The sequence below is a fragment of the Acipenser ruthenus genome, chromosome 7 (assembly GCF_902713425.1).
Source record: "Acipenser ruthenus chromosome 7, fAciRut3.2 maternal haplotype, whole genome shotgun sequence".
Lineage (NCBI taxonomy): Eukaryota > Metazoa > Chordata > Actinopteri > Acipenseriformes > Acipenseridae > Acipenser > Acipenser ruthenus.
The window spans coordinates 56939318-56962705 of record NC_081195.1 but is presented as its reverse complement, the minus strand read 5'-3'; the positions used below and the strand labels follow the sequence as shown (position 1 = coordinate 56962705).

The following is a 23388-nucleotide window of genomic DNA, read 5'->3' as shown; positions in this document are numbered from 1 at the left end:
ATACAGTTGGGTTTTTTTACTGGAGCAATCTAGGTAAAGTACCTTGCTCAAGGGTACAATATTAAACTAAATATTCAGCATTGATAATAGATATAGATCATACTAATATTATCAAACTGTTACCAAATCACGTAATAATGTCTTATTCTGCTTGATGCATACAGCAAGATTTGTAATTACAGTTAAATTCATTAAAATGACTAATGTATCATGGTCATTTTGGGGATTCAATCCTAGGGTAACTTATTATTACAATTTAATGCAGAGTGATACACTTTGCTGATGTTTTCTATAGTGGTGATAATTACAAAACTTATTTAGAGTATGATATAAAATTCCTTCAGGTTCTGTTTTGAATCTGGTCTACATGCCATACTGTTTTATTAGCATAATACTTTCCTAATGTGTTGCACTCATTGTTTTGTCTGTCAGAACAGTATCCCTTTTTCTTTATTACATGTATTAAGAAACCATAATACTGGCAGCTGTAACACTTTCAACATTGTGCTGATACATTTGTATTATAATTTGTGGTTTTATGGTAATATAGTTACTAGTCTTCCAACAAACAAAACACTCACGATAATAACACATGTAAGAACATAAGAACATAAGAAAGTTTACAAACGAGAGGAGGCCATTCAGCCCATCTTGCTCGTTTGGTTGTTAGTAGCTTATTGATCCCAGAATCTCATCAAGCAGCTTCTTGAAGGATCCCAGGGTGTCAGCTTCAACTACATTACTGGGGAGTTGGTTCCAGACCCTCACAATTCTCTGTGTAAAAAAGTGCCTCCTATTTTCTGTTCTGAATGCCCCTTTATCTAATCTCCATTTGTGACCCCTGGTCCTTGTTTCTTTTTTCAGGTCAAAGAAGCCCCCTGGGTCGACATTGTCTATATCTTTTAGGATTTTGAATGTTTGAATCAGATCGCCACATAGTCTTCTTTGTTCAAGACTGAAGAGATTCAGTTCTTTTAGCCTGTCTGCATACGACATGCCTTTTAAACCCGGGATAATCCTGGTTGCTCTTCTTTGCACTCTTTCTAGAGCAACAATATCCTTTTTGTAACGAGGTGACCAGAACTGAACACAATATTCTAGGTGAGGTCTTACTAATGCATTATAAAGTTTTAACATTACTTCCCTTGATTTAAATTCAACACTTCTCACAATATATCCGAGCATCTTGTTGGTCTTTTTTATAGCTTCTCCACATTGTCTAGATGAAGACATTTCTGAGTCAACATAAACTCCTAGGTCTTTTTCATAGTTCCCTTCTTCAATTTCATTATCTCCAATATGATATTTATAATGCACATTTTTATTTCCTGCATGCAATACTTTACACTTTTCTCTATTAAATTTCATTTGCCATGTGTCTGCCCAGTTCTGAATGCTGTCTAGATCATTTTGAATGACCTTTGCTGCTGCAACAGTGTTTGCCACTCCTTCTATTTTTGTGTCGTCTGCAAATTTAACGAGTTTGCTTACTATACCAGAATCTAAATCATTAATGTAGATTATTAAGAGCAGAGGACCTAATACTGATCCCTGTGGTACACCACTGGTTACCTCGCTCCATTTTGAGGTTTCTCCTCTAATCAGTACTTCCTGTTTTCTACCTGTTAACCACTCCCTAATCCATGTGCATGCATTTCCTTAAATCCCTACTGCGTTCAGTTTGAGAATTAATCTTTTATGCAGGACTTTGTCAAAGGCTTTCTGGAAATCTAAATAAACCATGTCGTATGCTTTGCAATTATCCATTTTCAATGTTGCATCCTCAAAAAAGTCAAGTAGGTTAGTTAGACACGATCTCCCTTTCCTAAAACCATGCTGACTGTCTCCCAGGATATTGTTACCATATAGGTAATTTTCCATTTTGGATCTTATTATAGTTTCCATAAATTTACATATAATAGAAGTCAGGCTTATTGGTCTGTAGTTACCTGGTTCGGTTTTGTCTCCCTTTTTGTGGATCGGTATTACGTTTGCTATTTTCCAGTCTGTCGGTACAACCCCTGTGTCAAGAGACTGTTGCATGATCTTGGTTAGCGGTTTGTAAATAACTTCTTTCATTTCTTTGAGTACTATTGGGAGGATCTCATCCGGCCCAGGGGATTTGTTTATTTTAAGAGCTCCTAGTCCCTTTAACACTTCTGCCTCTGTTATGCTAAAGTTATTTAAAACTGGATAGGAACAGGTCGACATGTGGGGCATGTTGTCCATGTCCTCCTTTATAAAAACCTGTGAAAAGTAATCATTTAATATATTTGCTATTTTGTTTTTCTTCATCTATGATTTTGCCATTTGTGTCTCTTGGACATTTAACCTCCTCTTTGAATGTTCTCTTGCTGTTATAATATTGGAAAAACATTTTAGAATTGGTTTTAGCCCCCTTAGCAATATTGATTTCTATCTCTCTCTTGGCCTTTCTAACTTCCTTTTTGACTTGTGTTTGCAGTTCCAAGTACTCTTTCTGTGTACTTTGTTTTTGGTCCCTTTTAAACGCTCTGTAAAGTGCCTTTTTTCGCTGAATATTTTTTTTAATTGATCTATTAAACCATTTTGGCCATTTTGTTTTAGATTTAGATTTGTCTACTTTGGGGATGTAATTGTTTTGTGCCTCTAGTACTACATTTTTTAAAAACAGCCATCATTTTTCTGTGGATGTTTTCTCTATTTTACTCCAATCTACTTCTGTTAGTCTCTGTTTCATACCTTCATAGTTTGCTTTTCTAAAATGTCTTTCCTTCTGGTTCAGCTTAACCATAACAAGGAACAGATCACTTTGCTATGCCCCTCTTTGCACCGTCAATCATGACCCCTTGGTTAACTAGTGCAACTTGTAGCTGCCACGTCGTTTCCCTTCCGGGTCGATGATTTAGTGTATCGTAGCTCCGCCCCCTTTCTAGATGAGTGACTTTCTTCTAACCCTGGGAATGAATTGCCTGACCATCCAGTCCAGGGCACTCTGTTCCCTTTACACAGCACCCTCACAGGTTGGGAGAGAGATTTACCACCAAGAATCATTCTGTCTCTGTCACAGGGTTATACAAGGGTTCCAACAATGGAGGTTTTATTTATTTCCCAATCAGAACAGTCTGCTATTTCATTTTGTCTGTGATTTGGATACACTTGCTAACTGTATTTTACATTCTTTTGTTATAACTATATTTGCTTTAAAAGGGTAGCAGTGTGGAGTAGTGGTTAGGGCTCTGGACTCTTGACCAGAGGGTCGTGGTTTCAATCCCAGGTGGGGACACTGCTGCTGTACCCTTGAGCAAGGTACTTCACCTAGATTGCTCCAGTAAAAACCCAACTGTATAAATGGGTAATTATATGTAAAAATAATGTGTAAAAAATAATGTAATTGAATGTAAAAATAATGTGATATCTTGTAACAATTGTAAGTCGCCCTGGATAAGGGAGTCTGCTAAGAAATAAATAATAATAATAATAAAAGACAAGGTGCTGCTTTACATATTCCCCTACTGCAAATACATTTCCCATCTACTATTCTGTATGGACTGTATTATGTGCCTATATTTCTTAATCTACATAGAGTATTATGAGGAATTGGCCTCTTGCAAGCTTGAGAACATCTTAATCTCAGCCCTGACGGGGTTCTATACAATGAATAATTTACAAGCTACTTGGCTAAATGGAAGATCAGTAAACGTGAATTTATGACAGCTTTTACTGAATGGATAGAGTGGAATGACATTTTTGCTATTAACCAGAAATCCTTGGGCAGGCCTCCATTTCCATATTTTAAAATGACATCTGATTTTTCACAAAGACTTTTGTGAAGGATTAAGTTCTATACAAGGTTCATCAGAAAATGTTTGTAGTTTCAATTTAATTGTTGAAGGTAAATTTTATTTTTTTACTTGTATTATTTTCTAAGCTAGTAGTGAAGAAGATTTTATTGAACGCTCCTTGCAGATATTTCAGTGCCACACTACAGATTCGCTGCATTCTGCTTCAAGAAGCTGTAGCGTTAGAATATGTGCTGTACACAATTTGAAGTAAAAACTTCCAGAAAACAAGATGCCAACATTTCTGGAATTAAAATGATCTTTTTGGTCTGATTTGCCAAATATTTTGGTCACAAATGCAGTATGCATATATACAAATGTGGACCAACGCCACTATCTGTGATAGTCCAATGAAATAGGATACCAAGGTCCACCCATTCTTGATGCATTCTGAATAACCCAACCCATATTTCAAAATAGTACAATTTCTTATTAGAAAATATGATGAAAGCATGTTAACACAAAGGTGACAGTAAACAGCTTTTTTCAAGTTATTTTTTTTTATCTGCCCAATGCAATAAGAACATAAGAAGAACATAAGAAAGTTTACAAACGAGAGGAGGCCATTTGGCCCATCTTGCTCATTTGGTTGTTAGTAGCTTATTGATCCCAGAATCTCATCAAACAGCTTCTTGAAGGATCCCAGGGTGTCAGCTTCAACAACATTACTTGGGAGTTGGTTCCAGACTCCCACAATTTTCTGTGTAAAAAAGTGCCTCCTAGTTTCTGTTCTGAATGCACCTTTATCTAATCTCCATGTGTGACCCCTGGTCCTTGTTTCTTTTTTAAGTCGAAAAAGTCCCTTGGGTCGACATTGTCAATACCTTTTAGAATTCTGAATGCTTGAATCAGATCGCCGCGTAGTCTTCTTTGTTCAAGACTGAATAGATTCAATTCTTTTAGCCTGTCTGCATATGACATGCCTTTTAAACTCTTTCTAGAGCAGAAATATCCTTTTTTGTAGCGAGGTGACCAGAACTGAGCACAATATTCTAGATGAGGTCTTATTAATGCATTGTAAAGTTTTAACATTACTCCCCTTGATTTAAATTCAACACTTTTCACTATATACAGTATCCGAGCATCTTGTTGGCCTTTTTTATAGCTTTTCCACATTGTCTAGATGAAGACATTTTTGAGTCAACATAAACTCCTTGGTCTTTTTCATAGATTCCTTCTCAATTTCAGTATCTCCCATATGATATTTATAATGTACATTTTTATTGCCTGCATGCATTACCCTACACTTTTCTCTATTAAATGTCATTTGCCATGTGTCTGCCCAGTTCTGAATGTTATCTAGATCATTTTGAATGACCTTTGCTGCTGCAACAGTGTTTGCCACTCCTCCAATTTTTGTGTTGTCTGCCAATTGAACAAGTTTGCTTACTATACCAGAATCTAAGTCATTAATATAGATTAGGATTAGGAATAGCGGAGGGCCTAATACTGATCCCTGTGATACTCCACTCAATCAAGTTAGTTAGACTAGATCTTCCTTTCCTAAAACCATGCTGACTGTCTCCCAGGATACTGTTACCATATAGGTAATTTTCCATTTTGAATCTTATTATAGTTTCCATGAGTTTACATATAATAGTAATGCTGTATAGCTCAATGTATTATTCACCTATCACTGGCAATTTATAACATTATGGGTTAAAATGACCAATCCAATAGGTTGGTAACAAATGGCTGCAAAGTATAAATCCTTGCTCTAGAGCAGTGGTGGCCAATACGTGGATCTGTAGTGGACCTCGAGAGATTTTTGGTGGATCTTGGGGCAAATCTGAACAAACATCAACACATAAGCATAGCATAGTTTTAACAGGGTTGATTGCTTATCTAAATTTAATTCCTGACAATGAATACATACAAAGAAAAATTACATTAATTCCAAACAGTAGATGGTGCTAATAACTGTACTCTGGCTTCCATACCTCAGTAACCGGAGCAACAAGCTTCGTCAAGGCGTTGGTTCGTTGTGTGCAGTTGTGAGTTTGTGTTTAGTGGTTTCAATGGATTGCTTTGTGGTGTGAGTTACAAAAGACTGGGAAAGCCTTTTGTGCCTTCCAGTAGTAGCGAGTTGGATGAAAATATCCAAGCTGTTTCAAAGAAGGTGAAGCTAGCGCCAAAACCTAACAAAGGTGGGAGCTGGAATCTGCTGTTATTTTTGGTTCCATATGCCTGTGCGAGACTATGTTTTGAGCACAGCACTGTTTAAGAGTTCTGAAAAAGTGTGGAAAGATTTCTGATTAAATTCTTGAGGCTCAGCTTTGTTGCACTGTAACATTTTTTGAGCCTGAGTTGGAAAAATTGTCAAAACCAAAGCATGCAAAAGTTCACACTAAACTTGAGGCAATTGTGCTTTTTTTATGCCACTGTGCTTTGGTTAATTGACCCTTACCAGCAGAAAACAAAAACAGGACACATTTATCTACTTGACTAAGATGTTTCTTTAATTTTAATACATTTTAATTGTTACTTTTATGGGGTGATTTTTATTGGACAAAAATGTTACAAAATACACAGCTGCTTTCAGAACTGTCTTTACCTTCGAAAATGCTAATATGTTTGCATTCTGTTTGTTTTTTGTTTTTTTCATTGCCACGTTAACATATTGGTCACCACTGACTAAAAGCCAGGTATTCACAATTGATCAAAAGGATTTTACTTTATTGCACTCTTGTTCACTTTATTGCTGGTGGATGGCAGAGCCCATTGAGATCCTCCAAAATGAATCTCAATACTTGGTGTATTGGCCAACACTGCTCTAGAGCATACCAAAATGCTTGAAAACTTGAAAAGAAAAAAATGTATGAAGCTCCTTATAATAGATTTTCTCCAATTTTTTATTCTTTCCACAAAATTGGGGGAAGTGGCACACTGGAATATACAGCTTGGCAATGATCCCTCGCAACACCAGGAGCTGACATCAGGGTTCACCTTGAGAAGATTTTCACTGTAATCAATCCCAGAACAAACTTGGAAGTTATTTTCAGGAGTTACGTAACAAATCTCTCTGTGTGGGTGAGCTGACATCACATTGTTATGAACTATTTTGTGGCTGGTATATATGTAAGTTCACTTGAGCAGATCTGAGAGGCTGTTAATTGTCTAAGAGAATGATGTCACCAGTGTCTAATTGCTATGTAAATACACAGTAATTATAGACACTTAATGTAAAGTGTTACCGTATACTGAAACCGTATGCAGAAAAAGCAAGTTTCCTTTACTAGACTTAAATACATCTAATTATTTAAAAAAAAAAAAAACATGACTGCTTCTTAGAAAGTAGTATGTGTCTATTCAAGTTTCCAGGGCTGACACGGTTTAAAGCTAGAATGTCACACAGCTCTGCTTTTGTTGCTGATGTGAATTCAAAGAAGATTCTCAGTCCTTGGCAGAAAGAGGAAGGGTGTATTAATAAATACCTACCTGCAAAACAGCATGGTTGTCAGGGCAACACAGTCTAGTTTTCTTTACAGTGTTAATTAGGATAAATTAAATACAGCCACTCATCTTTTTTTTTTTTAAACAGTGACTAAAACCCAATAAACATGAAAATAATTGCTACAGTGGCTCTCAAAAGTATTCACCCCCCCTGGACCTTTCCACATTTTATTGTGTTACAACATGGAATCAAAATGGATTTAATTAGGAGTTTTTGCCACTGATCAACACAAAAAAGTCCATAATGTAAAAGTGAAAAATAAAATCTACAAATTGTTCTAAATTAATTACAAATATAAAACAGAAAATAATTGATTGCATAAGTATTCACCCCCTTTGCTATGACACACCTAAATAAGCTCTGGTGCAACCAATTATCTTTAGAAGTCACATAATTAGTTGAATGGAGTCCATCTGTGTGCAATTAAGGTGTTTCACATGATTTCAGGTTAAATACACCTGTCTCTGGGAGGTCCCACAGTTGGTTAGTACATTTCCTAACAAAAACGACATCATGAAGACGAAGGAACATTCAAAGCAAATCCGGAATAAGGTTCATCAGTGGGAGACTCTGAGACCAAGTGGAAGAAGATTATATGGTCTGATGAGATCAAAATAGAGCTTTTTGGCCTGAAAGCTAAGCGCTATGTTTGGCGCAAGCCTAACACCACACATCATCCTGAGAACACCATCCCTACCATGAAGCATGGTGGTGGCAGCATCATGCTATGGGGATGCTTCTCTGCGTCAGGGCCTGGCAGGCTCGTGAAGATAGAGGGCAAAATGGATGCAGCAAACTACAGAGAAATCCTGGAGGAAAACCTGCTGAAGTCTGCAAGAGACCTGGGACTTGAGAGAAGATTCATCTTCCAGCAGGACAATGACCCCAAACATACAGCCAAAGCCACACTGGAGTGGCTTAAAAAGAAAAAGGTCAATGTCCTGGAGTGTCCCAGTCAAAGCCTGGACCTCAATCCAATTGAGAATATGTGGAAAGAGTTGAAAATTGCTGTTCACCAAAGGTCCCATCCAACTTGACGGAGCTTGAGCAATTTTGCAAAGAAGAATGGGCAAAAATTGCAGTGTCCAGATGTGCAAAGCTGGTAGAGACTTATCCAAACAGACTCATGGCTGTAATTGCTGCCAAAGGTGCCTCTACCACATATTGACTCAAGGGGGTGAATACTTATGCAATCAATTATTTTGTGTTTTGTATTTGTAATTGATTTAGAACAATTTGTAGATTTTATTTTTCACTTTCACATTATGGACTTTTTTTGTATTGATCAGTGGCAAAAACTCCTAATTAAATCAATTTTGATTCCATGTTGTAACACAATAAAATGTGGAAAAGTCCAAGGGGGGTGAATACTTTTGAGAGCCACTGCACCTACTATATTGAATAGACAATGCTTTGAAATTTCAGTTATTTGTAAAACGCAATGCTTAATTAATACTGCAAATCAAATTAGATATATAACCCCTTGTAAACTGCAACAACAACAAAAAAATACTACATGTGTTGACACAGCTAATGTATGTTTCAAATCCAGATCTGTCATGGTGTGCCAGTCATGCAGTGAGCAGAAAGCTGTTTGTTTTGGGGACTTGCTGTGTTTTCCCTAGAGATGATAAGACTAATTGCAGGGAAAGTGAGAGCCAGCTGATGTCACCATTCAAAGCTGGATACTTGCTTCTGGTCCAGGTGTGAGAAGTGGCAGGCACTGACATGGAGACAGCTGCTCCAATCCAAGCCACTCACATCTGGAGTTGCTCCAGGGAGCAGAGTGATTTTCCACTGTGGTTCAAGTAAACATGCAAAAGCAAATACAAAAAGAATGTAAATGTTGTTTCTTTTTATGAAAATAAAAAACATTCATGCATAAAAGAAGGTATGTTTAAATATGTATATTGATTTAACTAATAGATAATCGTTTAGGCTATTACATTATTATGCCACCAAGGTCAGACCAGTTCAGGAAAATAGTGTTGAATAAAAAAGTACTTTGGCCAGGGGATTAGGTAGTTTTACATCTTAGGCTAGCAATTCCCAACTTTATCAAATCAATATACTGCATAAAATTTGGGGATTTTTTATTAGCTACTATACAATCACTTAAAGTGTTAATAACTCTTGCCTCCTTCCTGCAGTTTAGTGTACTGTACTCCTCTGTGCACGTCTGAAACTAGACCTAAATAGATAGACATATTATTCAATTGAAACTAATTAGTTTAATTAGCAAAACGTGTCTGTAAACACTGCTGTAGGTATGCCATTTAAACTGTCAGAATATGTTTTGTTGGTTTTTTTTTTTTTTCTAAGACGTGTTAATTTTATATAAGTTTATTTTTGTATTTCTCTTCTTCAACATTGGTTGAATATTTATAAAGTTACATATATGTGGGTATTTATTGAAATGATTCTGTCAAGGTAGTGTGAGCAGCTAGAAGCTTTCCTATTTTTAGTGTATTATATCAAGGGAATCTGAGGTGCTACACCAGGGAATTGCCTAGAATGGTGAGCTGATGATATGGAGATCTGGAACCTCAGGTGCTACTCTCAGCAGTATACTGGCTGCAGCAGCTGCTCTAGGGTCACTCAACTTGCATGCCAATGTCTAAAAATACAGCTGGTAACAGATCATTCACACCATGTCTGTCTGCTGAAAAGACGTAGACCGGACAAGGGGGTTTTGTACGAGCTGAGCCCAGCAGGGAAACATTAGCTGAATTAGCGGTGGCTTGATTTAGTTCTACAATTGAATCTCAACTCCTTGCAGTTACATAACATACATTTTTCAACAGTTTGTGCTTGAGCAAGCCTGTCTGTCAGTCCAACAATCTCTGTTGTCACTCTGTTATGCTGCTATTATTTTGCCTGTGCCGATTAAATACCAGGTCATACGTTTTTTTTTTCAATTATTTTTGTTCTATTAATCTTATGTATATTAAAATGTACAATGACAATGAAGGCCAACTTGGCTCTTTCAGATTATTCAGTTTGTCATTGATTACACAGCAGATATGACAGCTAGCCTTAAGCTGTAGTAGACAATCTATACTTTCCCTATGGAGCTTTTAGACTGTGTCTCTGTCAGTTGGATGATAATTGGTAACAACAGGATTCAAACTCAATGAATATCAGACGACGAGGAGATGTGATAACTTTTGTTGGACTAAACAATAATTAATCACATATAGGTCTCCTTCTCTTTGTCTATCATCTCTGGACTAATATGGCTATCTATCAATGAATATCAGCTAATTTGATTTATATTCTACATTTATTTCCCTATTATAGTATTTCATGCTTTTTTTACTGCTTATTCTTATATCCTATTATAGATTATCATATGTTTGTTAAAATTCACATCATTTGAGGTTGCCACCTGTTCTGTAACAAATCATTGGTAATATTATAAACTTGAACGGAAACCTACACGTTTTTCAATATTTCTATTATGGTACAGTATTTATTTATGTAATCATTATCAGGAGAGACTGTACATTTTTGTTATACAACATTTCAGGATAAAGTACAGTTTGTTTTCCACACTGGTGAATTGAGGAGATGTGTGTGTATATATATATATATATATATATATATATATATATATATATAATGAAAAAAATGTTCACTCACCTGCAAACCAGATGGAAACAGAGTTGTGTTAACGGTGGTTCCAAAACAGTTGGAATGTCTGGCTGAGGCACAATCCAGGCTGGAATGCGGTGCAATGTTCTCTTTTTTTCTGGAAAGGTTTTAAGTACATATTATATTTCTCTGAAAAATATGAAGCTTATTTATCCCCACCTGCTACTTCATCAAGACTGTGTAGCTTCAGGGCAGTACTGTTGATAGCTGTATTTTATGTCCTAAAATATGGGCCTAGTGGATAATAGATCACTGGCTTTTTACATTAAACATACCATTCAAAAGGAAAAGTGACAAGGCGAGAATGAGGAAATAGCTGTTACATTGAGGGATCTTTTAATTATCAGATACACCTTTTCCAACTGGCTTTCCATCTCATTTATATATTGTAAAAATGTTAATGCTTATTCTTGTCCTAAGATCTATCTTATGAATAAGCAACCAGGCACAGGTTATTTATCCATTGTTTGGCTATTGAAGGGTAACAAAAAGGAATATAAGAAACTAAAACAAAATTAATTTTAACAAACCCCTTTTTTATACCAGGCTTTTGCAGGAACTGATTTTTTATTTTTATTTTTTTTTTTGCCTGTGCACAAATAAGCTTGTCCTGGTGTAATGGAAAATTCCATTGACCTTTATCTCCCCATCTATAAAAAACATCAGTTGTTCCCAAGAGTACAATTGCAATTTCACTTGAAAAGCGGTGTGCATGCTTGTGAGTGATCTATGGTGCTTACATGTTATTCACTTGTCAGGGATATCTCCTTCTTAATAATAATACTAATATTATATGTACTGTATTAGGTTATTTTCATTAAAACAGTGTTTTTCATTTTGGCTACAGTGATGACTAAATACGTACGATTTATAATTCGTAATAATTGGGGGTGTGCCAAATACTCATATGCTACCAGGATCTGTTACAAATACGGCAGTTCTTCTGAATATGAATAACATGTATTTAATAAGTCTATGGCAGGTAACACAATAGCAAAATATATTCAACTCAAAGGTGAAAGAAAGGGCCCCAGACTTGTAAGTCTAACCCCAGACTATTTGTTTTGAAACCTGAAAACAAATTTATTTAGTCATACATGATAATAAAAAAGAAAGAAAATGTCAAGACCAACTAATTTTTACTATTTCTCCCCCAAAGCCTGTGATATAAACAGACTTTATGCATACAGCCCTACATATTTAGTATTAGAAACAAACAAAAAAAAAAAAAACAGCTAAAAGTCCCTGATTAAAATCTCTATCTCATTGTAGTTTATAAAGGTTATATGTGTGGGAAGATGTGTGGGTGTTGCCTCCTTAGTTACAACCGACTGCTGTAAATGAGCTACATTTGTAGAGAGTATTTATTTAATACCATGGTGCTGTCGAGAATATAGTCATAGTGATGTTAGCTTCTTGATTAGAAATTGGTTACTTATGTATTGGACTTGTGCTTTCATTCAAGTAGCGTACTTGGAAAGTAACCTGCTTCCTTTTAATGAGGAAAATGTTTTTAATAGTCATTAGCCACAGTTGGAGAGACCTTGTTATTTACAGATGCTAGTGGAAGGGCATATTGGGATAATGGGAGCCAAAAAAAAAAAAAAACATAAAAAAATGTATAAATGGACTGCCTAGAATGAAAGAGGAACTGTAATTATACATACTTGGGTGAAAAACAACATATAATAACTATTTTTATGTTGAACTTTCTTACATCTTGATGGAGTCAATATAAAGTGTGTTTTATGTGTATATTTGAGCATCTCCATAAGGGGAGACTATATGGGTTTGTCAGTCCATCTCCTCTGCCACACCTACTACTGCTAATATCTCATCTTCATGTTTTAAGTGTTGTGCAAAAATCTAACGCCACCTTTCACTTTGAGTAGTATGTGACCTGAGACGGATGCCATGTTTGGTTTCTGTCTGAAACGCTTCTAGATATTCCCTTGCACGGGTACAGTTCTGTGATTCTCTAAGTCAAGTCTGATCGTGGATCAGATACCATTTAAGGTTGTAACTTCATATTTGGAAAATTTGTATAAAGCCTTCATGCTAAATGTGTTGCATAGAGACAGTACACTTTGAGATGTTGCCCTTCTGCTTGGTACACAGCTGTATTTTGTTTCCATTACCAGTGTTATATAGTAAACAGGAACTATTTTTCACATTTCCATGTCACTTCTTTACAGACCATTCGATCTGATATGACATGACCCTTGTTTAAAAAAACAACAACAAAAAACAAACTTGAATTTTTAGTATTAACAATTTACCCCGAAGCAACATAATAATTGTTGACACCTCAATGACTGGCATTATGTTTTCCCTGTTATTTCAGACCCTTGCGACAGCGGCTGAGAATTTCCAGATGGAACACCAGTGGAAAAATGAGTTTGGGGTAAGAAAAAACAGATTGTTACATAATCTTCTGTGCACAGTAGGAAAACACGTTCCATGTTTCCAATGGAATAAAAAAAAGGACCAAAAGCTACAGTGTAGTATATATGGAATGATTTAACCTCCAGGTTCACAAACTTCATTACGGTAAATTATGTGCAAATGTAATAGGATTCCTATAATTTTATTTGGTCTTGTCCTCGTTATAGAACTTTCTTAAATTAGTTGTACACACTAATCTTTAATAAACCAATTTTATACTGAGTGGTTTGTCCACCTAATGCATTCTTAAAATACCTGCAGTAATGAATTTAAGGTCATAGATGTTAGGAGAAAAAAATTCTGATGACTTTGGTAAGTAACACCAAGAATTTGTTTTTGTTATAAAAGTAACAAAAACAAATAATTCATTATAACAGTTTGGTTCTATGTCATATCTGACAGATACCTCACTGGTTGAATTTTGAATATAACCGTATGTAATATGTTGGCATATAGAAAGCCGCACATTTCATACCTGTGGCTATAATTGGTTTCGAAATGCATATTAATTGGGACAATTAACTTTGATAATAAATCAAATAAGAAAATGGTCTACTGTTGGTGGTTTAACTATAACCTCTCCCACAGTAGAATTTATCAAAACTTTATTTACACTTTTATAGATGTCTAATATGTTATATAAAATGTAGTAATAAGCCATTTTATTAAACAGCAACTCACCCAAGTTGACTAATACAGTGACACCAAAACAGTTTGTCCTAATAACTCCACAAACCCATATTAAAAACATCCCTCGAATAAACCAAATATCCACAATCCTCTTCTACTGTTAACCAATATACAAGAGATATCTAAGGCCATGCTTCTCCAGCAATGACGGTCAAAGTCTAACTAGACATACTTCTGCTGAGAATAAGTTATCTAAATTCACCATTAGCAAGGGCTGATGTATAAAGACCCTTACAAACCTACCCTTTCAACCTGGTGCATTAGGTACTTAGTAAAAATGAAAAGGGTGAAAGATGCATAGGGAATGTTTTCCAGTGAAAATAACTATATTGGCATGTTGGCTATCTGAATAGATGCTGAGGCAACAGCAAGGCAAAATGACTTTTTAAGATCAACTTTAGGTCTGCATGTCATGGCAGATCAGACTTCTGTCAGGTCACAGGTTTGCTAAAGTTCATATACATTTAATTAAGCACAGAAAACTGGCACCTGGAAATGCTGACACACACTTTTTCAAATGAAACCATAAGCAGGAGTAATAATGCAAGTACAATGCAATGACTAGTGAGGAGAGGGGGTTAATACTTTGTTAGTATTTTTGATACTATTAAGTGAGTTAAAATATATTTCAATATTTCTGTATGCATTCTTACTTGATAAATGTGTTCTGCTTATGGAGGGAAAAGCCCACATCTAGCACTGAGGATTCTTCTAATACAGTATATTTAAATAAAAAATAAAGCAGTTTTTTCACTCCTTCACCTCCCCCAAAGGACAATCACATTGGTTAAGAGGGATTCTTTATTAGACATGTCCTTAGCATAAATATCACATTAAGCTGCTATAAAAACAATATAATTAAAGGCTGTAGTTCAGGATTTAATGAGGTTTTTTTATGTTTAATGTCTGTTCATTTATGCAGCTACATGCAATTTGTTATTGGTGTTCAGGCAGGAAAATAAAAATGAGAGAGAAAAATGATTGCTGCATGTAAATTAATTTGTCTCATTTCTCAAGCATATCACCTGCCATTCAATTTGATATGATATTTGATTGCACTGAAGCGGTTGGTTAGTTAAGATAATTTTTTTTCCAGTTGAGCCGCCAATATTAATCGTACTTACTTATGTGGTGACATGAGCAGATATTGTTAGTGTAGTGTTCTGAATTCTTTATGTTTATCCATTTGGTGTGAACTGTTTTGTAAAAAAAGAACTTACTGGATACAAGAAAACAGCCTACGCTCGGCGAGCGATGTAGGCTGTTGAAATACTTTTTTTTTTTTTTTTAAACGGAGCGCAATTGTGCAGCGTTTGCTTAGTCCTCAGAAGCCGAGTTACTGATTCCGGGAAGTGGCAAGCCTACTTCCAGCAATATTTGCAGTGGAATTAGCAGAAAACTCAAAGTGAGAGCTATTTTACAAAGATACAATCACGCAACTGGAGAGGTTAGTCATACCTACCTACCTACCTGATGGTGAGACGCAAAAGAGAACGAGTTCTCCATGTAGTGACTATTTATTACCTTGGTGAGGTGGGACCGAGGATGTCACTCCACGGAGGGGCCTATTGGCAGCTTTGATATAACATGTTCAGTGAATACCTGACCTGTGGTCGTCTTCGAATTGAAAGGGAACTGCAGAACGGTGATTCTGTGACAGAAAACGAATTACAAAACATATTACAAAAGAAAGAAAAAAACTTGAACTTCAAAAATATTTTCTGTTTATTTATGTTATTTACTTATTTACATATGCTGTATCAGCTATATTTAAACAAAATACTGTAAAGCCATAAATATTTGCGACCAAAATATTTATTTTGCTCCAGAAATGTTGGCGACCTGTTGCACTGGTATTGGTATATTACTTCATTATATGTACAGCACTAAGATATTTGTGCCAAAAATGTTTTTTTTCATACAGGAAAAACGCATAATAAAAGGCTTGCAAATATGTATAGCTTTACAGTATATAAAGTCATATTTACTATACAACCTTGCCTCTCATTTTCTTGACTGACTCATATATTAAATATCTACTGCAGATTGAGCTCATACTGGAAAATTAAATGCCCCTTGGGAACTACTGTTTAAAAAAAAAACAACAACAAAAAAAGACCTTTCTGATTCTGTATTAGACTGTTAAAGAGGTCCAGTCATTACTGTATAATTGTTACTCATTTCTTTAAAAACTGATGGCTTGATGTTAATTTAATGAATGGCTATTTGTCACTTAGTCAATTTTCTCTCTCTGTCTAAAGTGATTTAAAGCAGCTTTCACTGCGAAGCAGAAAATGTTACACCATTGTGTAAGATTTAGAATGGTACTGCCAGGAGAGAACAGCTGAATAATGGGCAGGGAATACTTCTCTAAATAAAGCCATAACAGGGTATGTATTCAAGAATGGCTATCGTTCACATGTGATAGCAATTTGCTTTTAATTAATGGGACAGTATTTTCAGATGGATAGTACATTGATGTGCCATCCTGGATTTTTGTATTTCCTTTTAACTCCCCAGAAGATGTCAAGGTCGAGTTGTGGAAATGCCAGCATGCCAGTTGGACATTTTTAGTGATCAGTTATGAATGATCCTGAAAAAACAGAAACATAGTTGTGTGCATAAAGAAAATGAAAAAGATGGATTTCAGGGCAACTAGGCTACAGGAACATATAGCATAATGTGGGAAAATTATAGGAGGATTGACTCTGAAAAATATAAATTGGTATATCCTTTTGGGTGTAATTAATTGTAGTGTAATTATCTTGCAGTTCATTTTAACTAAGACCCAGGTGCATATGTGCTTTTGGTAAGGTGATAATGATGTGGTGCTGGCAGGTGGCAGCAGTCAGTGAACCAGCACAGTGTCTTCTGGGCTGCCGTATGTCATAACACAGGCACTCTTGTTAGTGATTAACTAGTATAGTATGTCAGTAGAGACTAGAGACTTTCTAAGTTTGTATTCTAGTCTTTTCAGAAGCTGATTGTGATAGTATAGGCAACATGCCAAAAATTTACATGACATTTAAGTAAGTTAATTTATTCCTGATTTGGTATTCTTAGGTAGTCATAGGTATGTGTAAGGTAAAAAATATATCTATCACAAAATGAAGTTACTTTATTGAAAATTTCAAACAACCTAATAAACAGATCAAGTGTTTATTAACATCATTATCCAAATATTTTTTTTAGAAATCCGATGTGCTCATTTGTTCCACACCATACAAAGAATCTTGCAACGGATGGGAGGGCTCAAATATGGTGAAGACCGCACAAATCACTTAACACCCGTTGTGTGGTTCCAATTGTCCAGGCATGTTTTCCTGGTATACTCGGGGTCCCTTGATTTACTCTGGAATAGTTTACTTAAGCATCTTTGTGGATCAAGTCCACCCAACATTGCTGCACGTGTGCACTTATGACTCAATGGGTTGAAGAGCATGACAGAGAATTCAGACTTCTTTCATGGTCCCCACAATGCCTGGATATCAATCCAATTGAGGATGTAGGGATGCACTTGAACAAATATTTGTCAGCACTATTCTCTGCCTATTTCTGTGCCAATTGTGTTAAATATTAATGACTGACTGATATCCTGCATGACATCAGTCAGCAATGATCTGTGCAAACAGTATTTTTTTATGTACTCGTCCAAATAACTAACTTTGATAAACAAAAGTACATACTGTTACAACAACAAAACAAACAAATAAAAATATAACAAACAAATGCTGCTTGAACCCGTAGGCATACATGTTTATGTTTTTTTTATAAAAGGAATTGCTTTTCATGCACCAGTATCTGTAATATTAAAATGTACAGACTAGAATTACTAGACACGCCCTTCATTTAAGTATGAAAGTATTATTATGGTAACATTTTGCATTTTGAAAATCTTAACCTATGGCATTTTATTTTCTTTCTCAACCACTGATAAATGTTTATTTTCTTCTTTTTAGGAAAATGAGACAATGTACTACAATGCAAAAGATAACTTAGACGTAAGTATTTATTATTATTATTATTATTATTATTATTATTATTATTATTATTATTATTATTATTATTATTAATTACAGTCGTGACCATTGAATTGTTAATGGTCACAATTGTGCCTAATAATTGGTCTTGATCCAAAACATTCAGTTTGTTTAGAGGGATCTTTGAACTAATGGTGTTTGGATATGAAACAGTGAAACAAATAATGGCTGTGTGCCTAGATTGAACTAAAAGAAACCTGAGCATGTATACCCAGCAATCACATCAAGCAACATGTTGTTGTTTGGTTGCTATTCAAGCGCGATTATGTGTGCCCACTCACAGCTAAGGGCAAACAGGGTTTTTTTGCAACAACAAAATATTAATTGTAGATGATAACCAGACCCACCAATCTTGTGTGATCAGTATGGTTCCTGTCAGTAACTTATCCACCATAAAAAACATAACAGGTACGAGAGGGTGAGTGGAAAAAACTGTGCATACAGATGACCAAGCTAAACTGCAGTGCATTATGCAGTTCTGGGTATTTCTGTGACACTTCCCACTCCCAAGAGTGATAACCATTTTGTAAACTAACTGGATTTGATTAAACAACTTGGCCCTTGTCATGAAGTCTGTTTTTGATTAATTCAATAATGTTTAATATTCATGAAACTGTTCTTCACTGCTCTTGGTTTCTTTAAACAAGTCTAGAAGCATTTCATAACAGATATTATGTCATTCATTAATAATAATGAACTAGCTACATGTTGTAATAATTACATACAATTTCCAGTTACAGAGGCTCATGAGACAACATGAATACCCTGCACACAAGGTTATTACGAACAAAAATTGGAATTTGTTTTAGAAGTGTGTTCTTTTGTTTTACTTCTGGGTCTGGCCCCAACCTTAATCAATCATTAACTCAAAAACTCTTTGAGCTAGAGACTTGTTAGATGTGTGTGTTTTTTTTATTGTAAATTGCATGAGGCATCCACAATTGAAAGTTAAGGGAAAATACACTGTTGCATATAGGAAAATAGGTTCTCTTTCTTCCATTTATGCAGATACAATTTAGATTGGAATGATTGAAAACCTCTGAAGGATTTGGATACTTTGATTTATTTATGAAATCCATGCACACCCACATGGGAATTCAAGGGAGTATGTCTGGCTGGAGAAGAATGAGAAATGCTGGATACCCCTTACGAACATGCTATGCAGTGTTCAATGCCCAAGTCTCACTTCACCTTCCACAAGAGACTACAACTTGTGGGTTTGAAATCCAACATTTCAAAAGAACTTAGGAAAACAAGTGTTTTTGAGTTCAAGATCGATTAAAGGTTGGGGTGTCCAAAATACACCACATTTTGACCCCTCTATAACTTGATCCCTTGACCCGATCAGGCTTCATATTTTCAGTGTTTTCCATCACAGGCATTGGCCGGTTTCTATTCCCCTCCTTTAACTGGCCATATCAATGATACAGATATTTTTTCACATATCCAGTTTACAAAGGAGTTCACATAACAATACCACCCCCATTTAATTATACCTGTTCTTAATAAAAGCACTTTTGGCATGTTTCCTAAAATGTTCCTAAATAAATTGCGTGTGTGTGTGTGTGCGTGTGTGTGTGTGTGTGTGTGTGTGTGTGTGTGTGTGTGTGTGTCTAAAAAATATACATACTGAATTAAATACATTTGTAATAATTTAAACCTTTTGTGTACATACAACAAAAAATAAAATCATTGTATCTATCTATCTATCTATTTTATGTCCAACATACTCATTACATTGTAACCAAGGTTTGCTATTCACAACCAGTGGCTTTCAGTCTCCTTTGTCAGCAGCAATAGATTTTTTTTTTTTCATTCACTTCAGGGATAAATATTAACCCTGTCATAGAGTATGACCCTTGTGTCAGAATGGGATATTGGTTCTTATCAAGTTGCCAGGCTAAAGGCTTAGATGACATTCTTCCTGATATTGGTGCAATTATGTGTGGAGATGCTGTTTATGCCAGCTTTATAGATTACATGAAGATGAGGGAGGTCACAGCAGTTTTGACACAGTGAGCTTTGAATCATATTAGGTACTTCCACAGTTCTGTTTCCAACACCCATTTCCTCGCATGTAAAAACACCAGTAGAGAGTTCACATTACTTAGGACTTAATTGGGCACAGCTGGCAGAATTGCTTGTCGCATGTTTGGTTCCTAATTGACAAATGAGATTTATTAGCTGAGAAGAGTGAGTTTCCTCTAATGCATGGAGATTTGAGAGCAGCAATGTCTGACAAAACTGCACAGCTCTCCTAGCTTCTGTTATTGTATGTTAATAGTTAAAGAAACAGAAACTTAGCTATTTGGGCTCTTACCACAAGGATTTTCAAAAAGCAAATCAGATGGTGGCAGGCTGTCTGCAGAAGTTAATAGTGAAAATGAGGCCAGAAATCAGCCTGTTTTCTGAGAAGTAGTATATTTATTCGGTGATTGGTAGCCACCACAGGTCTATAATTAAGAAAAAACACACATCTGTACATTTCTGTTCTTTCCCACCACATAATACGTATTATTATTATTATTATTATTATTATTATTATTATTATTATTATTATTTCTTAGCAGACACCCTTACACACCATCATTGAAGTTCTATACAAAAAATAAATAACTCAATAATTGCAGTACAATTAAGAGCAAGGTACAAAATACAATGACTTCAGTCCTAATAAGAGCAAATACAAAACCCAGTACGATTTGATATTGGGGCAGTTCAAGAGCAGGTAACAGTGTTGATAGTTACATCAGGGTTAGATATGAGTGCAAGTGAAATACAAAATACTACAGATTGGGTTAAGTGCAGGATTAAATACTGTAAAACCTAGCTTTATAGTTGTTTAAAAGATGATTTAAAATATAATCACACACCAGTCCTTGTGATTATACTAACATTCATCATAATTTTGTTGTTAAATTCCTCTCCCCTTCCTTCTGAGGCTTTCTGTGCTGTGTCATTAACACTGAGTCCTGCTTGGATTATGGGGGCTGGAGTGGTTGTCGAGAGCTTTCCTGCTGTCTGTGTTTGTTCCTTTTCCAGTAGCAAGTGTTCAGTTTACTGATGGGAAGTTACCTACCAGGAGGCAGCCATGTGTAGTATTCATATATTTTAGTTTAGTAAATGTAAATCCAAATGAGCTTGAAAACTGTCTGGAACATAATCACTGGCATGGTACTTTCATTCTGCTGTCCCTGTCTTCTGCAGATAGAACTTCAAATGTGCAAGCAATTGTTGTTTGCTTTGGTATTGAGAGTGTTTTGTTGTGTTCTTGTTCCAGTAGTATAGAGTTTGGTTGTTTGGCTGTTCTGTTTTGTTTGATGCAATCATGGCCTCTCGAAAAAGTACTGAATGTTATTTGTGATAGGAGAAAAACTCAGCAAGGTCCATTACGTCTCACAGCTATTGCTACAACAGGTTGATGTGATACTGGCTCTTTAATGTCTTAAAAAAATAAACTATTGGAGGAGACTTTTTTTTCCCTTTGTCTCACATATTTCCCAGAGCTTCCTAATATTCATCGTCTTCAGTATTAATCTTCATTTTTTTCTGATTTATGTTAATTATTTATTTATTTATTTATTTTCACAACATATTAAATTCACAATACAGAGATAGAAAGCTGTCGGGACAACTTGAGAGAGATTGGTCCTGAGCTCCATTTCAGAGAAATGAGTGAGATATTTTGCTAAATGTCAGCGGTCGGAGACAATGTAATTCAATCAAGTGAAAGCAGAGTTTGAATGGAAGGAAAATTAATCTCCAGTCCATACCTCCCATGGGATTTTGTTTTGTTGTCAGCTGTGTTTTTTTTTTTGTTGTTTTTTTTGTATTGCATTCCAGCCACTGCCTCTGGAGAAGAATCAGATTCACTTAGAATTTAATTGCATGCACTGTTGTAACAGATTACTTTAGCTGCTGAAGTGTTCTGCATTGCATTTTTATTTTTAAATTAATCTCAAAGAGGTGAGAAACTATATCACATTTTAATTCAAGCTGTCGAGTCCTCTGTGTCCTGAACAACACGAGTATATAATACTAATGGAAGGTACTGGGTCTTATTACTGACATTGCCTTTCCAACGTCTTGATAGTGGGGTAGAGATGAGTTCTGGGAGAGAATATGGATACACAGAAATAAAGAGGAGTTCATATGTGTCTGTATGTCTCAAGTATGTTTTCTATGATAATCGACTACAGAAGCTTGTGTTCAAGGCTTTTAACCTTTTCAGTGCCCAGAGCGCTGTTTCTTATGGCCTTTATAATGCACATTTGTGTCAGGCCACGTCTTCTTTTTTCTGAGTTACCATCCGCCACAGCAGCGACAGGGAGATGGTAGAAGTGGTCATACAAAAAAAGGTCACCCAATTGCAATGAAACTGTGTAACAGGGCGAGCAGCCCTGTACATTGATTTGTTTATTTTATTTTAGAACGGGGTCCCCCTCCGCCCCTGTGTTATTTTGTATTTGTTTATTATGATTTAGTATTGTATTTATATGACGGCGAAACGCCGCGGGTTGGGTTATTGTTTTTGTTATTTATGTATTTAGGATGGCATAGCCGATTTGTTTGTTTTGTTTAGCGTGGATGGGTAGCCCCATCCACAGCACTTTAATTAATAAACTCGTGCTGATTGTGGCCGAGGGGTAATAGGATAATTACTAGCCAGTTAAACCCCTCGGCCACGGTATATAAGCCTGCAGCTCTCTGCGCTCGGTGTGGGTGTTTTAAGAGCGGAGAGAGTGAGCAAGAGGAGTGAGACAAAACTAAAATTAAACTCCAGGAACAGTGAAGGCAATTGATCAGCCTGACCTGGGTTTTGTTTATTACTTTTGTGTTCGTGATTTTGTTCTGTTTAACTATTTATTTTCGCTCTGTGAGCAAGTGTTTTTGTTTAAATATTTATTTTATTTTTGTTATTTAAAAATAAAAAGACGCGCCGCGTCATTTACTTTAACTGCAGTACTTGCCCTGTGTGTGTTTACCTTCCTGCTTCTGCCTGACGTCACCGCCCAGTCACCCTGTCACAAACTGGTATTTACATTATTCAGCAGACATTACTGAGAATATTACATCACTGGTATATATATATATATATATATATATATATAGTGGTGTATGTCCGCCTGTACATTTGTACATCTGTATGTCACACTTACATGTGTACATATATCTGGAAAATTGCTTATTAAATTGTGATGAAACATGGTATTCATATTTATTTAACAGCCCCAAATGTATTGGTATTTACTGTGGACAGAGGGGGATTTATATGTGCTTCATA

General features: G+C 35.8%; 1 protein-coding gene across 18 annotated transcripts in view; it reads left to right on the top strand.

Annotated features, from left to right (window-relative positions):
* The window catches only part of LOC117415040 (voltage-dependent calcium channel subunit alpha-2/delta-1-like), a 159413-nt gene that overhangs the window by 38552 nt on the left and 97473 nt on the right, over positions 1-23388 (top strand). For all 18 annotated transcript variants that reach the window (XR_009329193.1, XR_009329194.1, XM_059027349.1 and 15 more), the window contains exons 4-5: positions 13274-13333; positions 18024-18065. Coding sequence is in view for 16 of the 18 variants with exons in the window: in XM_059027349.1 (XP_058883332.1) it covers positions 13274-13333; positions 18024-18065 (102 nt within the window). In the remaining 2 variants the exon portion in view is untranslated. The remainder of the gene's footprint in view (positions 1-13273; positions 13334-18023; positions 18066-23388) is intronic.